This window comes from Bison bison, unplaced genomic scaffold, assembly GCF_000754665.1.
Source record: "Bison bison bison isolate TAMUID 2011002044 unplaced genomic scaffold, Bison_UMD1.0 scf7180017864309, whole genome shotgun sequence".
In the NCBI taxonomy this organism is placed as follows: Eukaryota; Metazoa; Chordata; class Mammalia; order Artiodactyla; family Bovidae; genus Bison; species Bison bison.
The window spans coordinates 1,653,462-1,661,187 of NW_011494881.1; the positions used below are offsets into that span (position 1 = coordinate 1,653,462).

The window sequence follows — 7,726 nt, forward strand, 5'->3', positions numbered from 1 at the left end:
TTAGTAGATATTTGAAAGTCATTCCATTTGAGTGCCAAAGAATTGATGCTTTTGAACTGTGGTGTTGGAGAAGACTCTTGAGAGTCCCTTGGACTGCAAGGAGATCCAACCAGTCCATTCTAAAGGAGATTAGCCCTGGGTATTCTTTGGAAGGAATGATTCTAAAGCTGAAACTCCAGTACTTTGGCCACTCATGTGAAGAATTGACTCATTGGAAAAGACTCTGACGCTGGAAGGGATTGGGGGCAGGAGGAAAAGGGGACGACAGAGGATGAGATGGCTGGATGGCATCACCAACTCAATGAACGTGAGTTTGAGTGAACTCCGGGAGTTGGTGATGGACAGGGAGGCCTGGTGTGCTGCGATTCATGGGGTCGCAAAGAGTCGGACACGACTGAGCGACTGAACTGAACTGAACATGGCATGTATAATATGTAATAATTTTATTCATTCTTTCATTCAAAAATACAATATTTTTTTTGTATTTTGTAAAATAAAAATGCCAAGCATTGTGCCTGGGACTTCAGATAAAACAGTAAATAAAACAGACATGCGATCTGCCTGTAAAGAGTGCAGGCAAAGTGAGTATGGGATATAAACTACAATGGATTTGAAGCGTAAGGATTGATAATGATTCTACAGAAGAGACTAGGAAAGACTAGTACTAGGTATATGGCCATGAGTCACCCAAAGACATCCATGTCCACATTCCTAGAACCTGTGACTGTTAAGTATACCTGTGGCAGATTCATGTTGATATATGGCAAAACCAATACAATATTGTAAAGTTAAAAAATAAAAAAAATAATTAAAAAAGTAAAAAAAAAAAAAAAGAACTTTGCAAAAGAAATTAAGGTCAAGGGTCATAAAATGGGATGATTATTTTGAATAATACCAGTGCACTGAATCTAATCACATGAGTCCTAAAAAAGTGGAAAACCTTTCCTGGCTGTAGTCAGAGAAAGAGATGTGAGGGCAGAAGCAAGGTTAGAGAGATGTGACACTGCTGTCTTTGAAGACAGAGGAAGATGGCATTGAACCAAGGAATGTGGGTGATCTCCAGAAGCTAAAAAAGGCAAAGAAATAAGTTTTTTCCCGACAGTCTCCAGAAAAGAATATATATGTATGTTTAAAATGAAAATATTAGAGCAAACATATATTATCATATGTTTAAGTAGTCTATTTTATTTGTTATAGACCCATCTGGACTCACATATTATGAATTTATTACTCAGTTCAGTTCAGTCACTCATTCGTGTCCAACTCTCTGTGACCCCACAGACTGCAGTACACCAGGCTTCCCTGTCCATCACCAAGTCCCAGAGCTTACTCAAACTCATGCCCATAGAGTTGGTGATGCCATCCAACTTATTGAACATACAGCTTCAGTCAAAAATGATTGAGACTTGCTGATCAGTTTAAGGAAGTAAAGTTATTTAGATTCAAACTGGTCCCATGAATTGAGCTTGAGAAAAACAAACTATATTTATTTCACATCATTGATATGTTCTGAACTCAATAAACTTGCAAAATTTGAAGCCTTGAAGTCACAGTCACATAAAAGATCCACAGATCATGATGAGAGTTAACCTTGCTTTAACTTTTCCTGGTTATTTTCATTGCATCTGAATTATTATTAAGCATTTACCCTATTAAGATAGTTCAATAACAAAAGCTCCAAACTAATCTGAAAAGCAAGTCAGACCCACCAAATGAAACACAACACTCCTTAAACTAGTGAGTTGAAAACCTTGGTATGCGAGTTGTCCTGAAATATTTGACCGAACTCAGAAAGGTTTGAGTTCAGCTAGTTTCAGGAAAGTACATTCTCTTTCATTCCAGCTACTGAAACAGTTATAGAGAAGCATTATTTGTGATAGAAACCTAGAGTAAAAGTAAACCTGGAAATTTTTTCTGATAATATACTCCACAGTGGTTCCTGCTGTTTAAAACCAAAATTCATTGGCTTGCTCAGATACTCATATTAGGCCCAAAATTCTGCACTTGTATATAAAAAGGAACTATTATACTGATTTGGGATGCTTTTTCATAATGTGATAAGTGCAAATTTGTTTATTAATAGGTTACACTTATCAATAAAATGTTAAGATATCGTGCATATGAGTAGGTTTCTGACCCTGTAGACCACCACTGCTTAACTGTAGCTTCTCCGGCTCTCATCTCTATACCAATGTGAGGGCAGCTTACCAGACAGTATCCACATACACACACTAAGTCTTTCATTCCCTGAGAAAAAAGTGCCTTCCTCAACACATATTTAACCTTATGCCCTAGGAAAAATGAATATATAAATATTCTTAGATCACCCAAAGAACAAGCTTTCTCACCTCTGTGTATTTCCTTTCCCGTTCTCTTGTTCTCACCATTAAACCTCCCTACGTTTTCTCCACAGTTATCATGTAAATATAATAAATAAATACAAATGAAATGCTTCGGGCACATTGTCATTTTAACTGTAAAAGCTGAGATGAAGCAAGCACTAATTCAATTTCCCTGTATCCACATAGTAATTACTGAACACCTGCTACCTGAAAGGCACACAGTGGTGGGGCCAGAGACACAGCCCTTGCTCTCCTAAAGCTTCTGACCAGTGGAGAAGACAAATAGGCAAACACAGGAATTCCAACAAGCATGAGAGCTATAAAGGGGAAAGCGCCATGAAGGAGAGCTATTTAATGGGATGTTTGCACTCATTTACCCGAAGGAGAGAAAAGGAAACATGAGAAAGAGGAGGAGGAGGAAGAAGAAGGCATCCATCAATCATGAAGAGTAGTGCAATCTAATCAATTAAATAACTGAGAAATATCTGAATTCCTACAATTAAGTCTACCTTTAAAAAATGAAAATTAAAATAATTATCTGGACAAGCTTAAAAAAAAGCTACTTACCTTCGATCTCAATTATTCGGACGTTATAGATGGAAAAGTCTTTCCACCTCACTCATAATAGAGAACTTACCTTTCTTAAACCAAAATATCTAACAGAAAGATATTAGTAACATAAATAAGTTTTGTAAATTTGACAAATGGGCCTTGAAACTGAACATCAGAATAAAACCTCATTAAAAAAAAAGCAAAAGACAAACAAAAATTTTCATATTTTTGTGCCTAACCTAGCATATTTGATACCTAGAATAGATACTTTTTAAATGACCCCCTACTCTATATGACAAATTACTTTTCAGTGATAATCATTATTTTCCTGATTGGCTCCTTAACTTTAAAGCAGTTGACAATTTCAGAAGAGAAGCAGATTTCAAGTTGTTATTCAAATTGAATAAAATATTTCATGTATGAAATTTTCACTTATCTAAAAAATTATAACCTCCTGCAATTTATATTGTTTCATTGTTAGAATTTTAAAATTAAAATAAATTCCAAGTGATCACATGAAGTAACAGAATTAAAGTAATTCTATTTCTAGTTCTTTGTCTTTACAACCACTGGGTCATCCTTGTCCCTACTGAGTCTGCTGTGTAAATCTATAAAGAATATAATGTTTATTAAAGGCTACTCATAAAAATGTGCTAATTTGAATTATACATACATATATATTATTAAAACTCAACAGTAACCACTGTAATTATTTAGGATTTAGAGAAAAAAATGAATTTGTGAAAAACATTATCACGGACTTTGACAATTGCTGGTGCAGAACAACTTTTACTTGGCTTTATTATTTTTATAAATTTCTAGAGGTGATGCACCTTCTCAATGATTGCACCCAAGGCAGAATGTTCCCATAACTTCATTCTCTGCATGAAAAGTTTTTAACCCAAAGTTGAAGAAAGCTATAAAACCACCACTATTTGTATGTGATATATATGTTTATTATATACAGGAACAGCTTCAGTGGCCTGGGCAAAAGGCATCATGTTCAGAACGGAGCCACATGTTTGGATTTTAATGTTTCGAAATTCGTAATAATCTTTGAATTTGTGTATTTAAGTGAAGTCTGATGGGGCAATAAAGCATATATCCTGGACTCACAAGCAGTCCGGACTTCCAGTACTTCAAGGAACAGATCTTCAGCCAACTGTTCCCCAACCCAGCAATTGCTGCCACCCTCCACTCCTGGTGGGAGCCTCAGTACAAAGCAGGCTGGGTGGGAGGCATGAGTGGGGCTACAAAAGTATGTGAGAATCTATGTGCTCCTGCAAGTATCCCTATGCCCCAGAGAACCAAACATTAAATAGAAAATAAAAATCACCTCTCTTGGGTCGATCAAGACTGTTAAAAAAGGAAAAGCTTTCATTTTTTCCCCTGCTTATGAACAGGCCTTACATTTTCACTTTGAACTGGGCTGCACAATTATGTAGCCATCCTTGCCTATGTATGTAGGTGAGTATCTGCATGTGCATGCTAACTTTATCTTATTTAATAAAATAAATTTACCTGTAATTTTATAATTTATAAATTAACATATATATGTAACTTTACCATATTTTATCTACAAAATGAAAATAATAATTTTAATAGTTTATACTTCAAGGGAGAAGGAATTTCAACACAATATTATCTTCTGAGTTTCTTAGAATTGGTGAATTCCCTTTAAAAATCTTTCACTAAAAATATATTATATGATAAAAATAGTGATATTCCAGCTTCAGAAACAGGACATGACATTACTAATATATTCTTATTAACAAAATCTGCTTTGCAACTTTGATTTCTTGACAGGCTAGAGATTTTTGGTCAGGAGCCAAAGTCATCAAATATTAAGAGTACGGAGATACATCAAATGTGTTGAAGTATCCTTAAAACTCACTAATTTTAGCACATTTCCATTATTCACATAAATTACTTATACTGAACAATCCTAAATCTTCAACCTCACATGTGAAAAATGGTATGCTTTGTAACTCATCATTTTCAAAATATACCTTCATAACTCTTCAATTATCCCACTTAAAGCAGATGAACAAAATATTTCTATTATACATTTTTTTCTTTTCTTTACCTCTATTATTTAAGGAGTCAAAATCCATGATATTGAATATATAGCTGATGATGACCTTAAGACTTTCTTATTTAAAAAATGAAACTAAGTAGTCATAGTTACTCCTTAGATGGATGTATATAAATATATATATTAGATATAGATATATAAAGACTACATCATAAATAAATATATATCTGAAATGATACCAAAAGAACCTTGAAACAAATATTTTTGCATTTGTCTAAATTCAGACTTCATTTCTAATATTCCTGAGAGAGAGCTAAAACTGCAAGAAATCTATGACATTATATCATATTTTAAAAAGGTGCACAGCAAGGAAGATCCAGAGCAGCCAAAAATAAAAAAACAAATTTTTTTTAATGTCCCCTGATCCCGATAGCATTGACTTTACCCAACATCATCTAAATTTTAACTCTTATTCAACAATGTAATCCTGAGCAACCTGCCCTTTTCTTTGTCTTCTTTTTATCCTTTAAATTGATGGGCAACTCCAGTTTCCTTTCCCCAATCCTGACTCCCTTCTCCAACTAGAATTTAAATACTGTATCAAGCAAAACAATCAGATAGAAATAACCTTCTGGTTGAATTCCATCCCTAAAAACTCCTATCTCCTTGCTGTATTCTGGGAGCAGTTCATGCAGAAGCCAACTCAAAAGCTCAATCCATGTAAAATCATGTACTCATTCATAATTTATTACATTTTGTACACTGAAAGAACCTCAGCACATTCCCAATGTATGGGGTCAGGGAAAACCGGTTACCTACGTTGTTCATGTACTCTGAAAGCAGGTCCTGGAGAGCCTGGCGAATGGCATTGCATTCTGCAATAATCCGCTCCCGATGGAAATCTCTTGTGCAGGAAGAGTCGGCCAACAGAGCAGCCCCACTGATAATGGCTTCAAGGCGTTTCTCTAGGGACGGCCTTATTTCCTCCTCAGTCACTGTGAGTGGATCCAAGACAATTAAACTCTAAAGGAAAGACATATTTCGATGGTTAGAACTCCATGATATTCTAATTTTTTTTATTATTATGTTTTCACATTTAGAATGCATACCTGATGAGAAAGAGAATTGTGTTTTTACTGCCTCACCCAGTTCACACATTATTCTATAAAGCAGTTATTATTCATGTAACAAAAATCGTGAAATTACGAGCACTGGTTCTAGTGTCAGTCAAATCTGTATTCAAATCTTGCCCTTCCCACTCATCAATGGTGCAAGTTCACTCAGGTGTCCTATGTACTGTAAGCCTCACCTTCCTGATCTGTAAAACTGGAATACTAACATTGTTTATCTCATAAAACTTCTGTAAGAATGATATGAATGCTTAATATAGTGACTGGCACATATTAACTGTTCTTTACAATGGTCATCTTCATATAGCACTTCATTGTTTACAAAATGTTTTCACCTATATTATCTCATCTTGACAACACTATAAAGAGGTAGGCAGCAAAGATATTGTTAACCACACATTTCAATCAATGGTGAAAGAGGCTGAGACTGTCTTGCTGCTGCTGCTGCTGCTAAGTAGCTTTAGTCGTGTCCGACTCTGTGTGACCCCATGGACTGCAGCCTACCAGGCTTCTCCGTCCCTGGGATTCTCCAGGCAAGAACACTGGAGTGGGTTGCCATTTCTTTCTCCAATGCATGAAAGTGGAAAGTGAAAGTGAAGTCATTCAGTCGTGTCTGACTCTTAGCGACCCCATGGACTGCAGCCCTCCAGGCTCCTCCATCCATGGGATTTTCCAGGAAAGAGTACTGGAGTGGGGTGCCACTGCCTTCTCCGAGACTGTCTTACCCAAGGTCATTAAGCTAATAGGTGAAGTTCAAGCAAGTATTCAGGTCTTATAATACCTAATTCAATAGTGTTTTCATTATGCCTCACTGCAAATCAACACTCTAATTAACCTTAACACAAACATATCAAAGAGAATTCTGAATTTTAATTATTCATTTTGAAAGTAAAATTTCATCTTCCTGTTGATTACAACTTCCAGCCACTTCCCAACACTGGAAGCTCACATGGTATTTTTAAGGTTTCCATTAGATGTGTCTTCAGGAAATAGAAGACAAGATAATCTACAGACTTTGAAGAAAGGGTAGAAAATATGAGGCTCTACAGGTCCTTTATTAAGATACATCAAGAAAGGAAACTTTTCAAGGTTTGGGCATAATGTGATAATTAGAGAAAGAATATCAAATAAAAGCTCTCTGTAGATGCTTTAACATAAAAGGAAATCATATAGTGATCTTCAAAATATGTGTGTATGTGTGAGTCTTTACAGTCAAAAACACACTAAAAATCACTGATCTTCAGAGTGTAGCTTTAAAAGCTACAGCTCCAGACCAAGATAGGAGGATAAAATCATTATGAAGAGAAAATATAATTTTGAAACAATTACACAAAAAGAGAAAATAGTGCTGTGTAATGTTCATATATGATATAATTTAAAATATAAACTAGAAAAAAATCTTATAGAAAATTGGTTAAATATCTTATATTTATATCCTGTCTTCAACGAAAATTTCTACTTCTCCCTCTCTCTGTCCCTCTCTCTTTCTTCCACTGCTACTGCTGCTGCTAAGTCACTTCAGTCGCGTCCGACTCTGTGTGATCCCATAGACGGCAGCCCACCAGGCTCCCCCGTCCCTGGGATTCTCCAGGCAAGAACACTGGAGTGGGTTGCCATTTCCTTCTCCAATGCATGAAAGTGAAAAGTGAAAGGGAAGTCACTCAGTC

The 7,726-nt window shown here is 35.7% G+C and overlaps 1 protein-coding gene across 2 annotated transcripts in view; it reads right to left on the minus strand.

Annotated features, from left to right (window-relative positions):
• CTNNA3 (catenin (cadherin-associated protein), alpha 3) overlaps positions 1-7,726 on the minus strand; it is a 1,923,005-nt gene that overhangs the window by 1,415,276 nt on the left and 500,003 nt on the right. Inside the window, exon 7 of one of the 2 annotated variants that reach the window (XM_010852148.1) lies at positions 5,749-5,952. In XM_010852148.1, coding sequence (XP_010850450.1) covers positions 5,749-5,952 — 204 coding nt within the window. Of the gene's footprint in view, positions 1-4,683; positions 5,953-7,726 lie in introns of those variants that run through there. The other variant, XM_010852149.1, reaches the window with a different exon arrangement.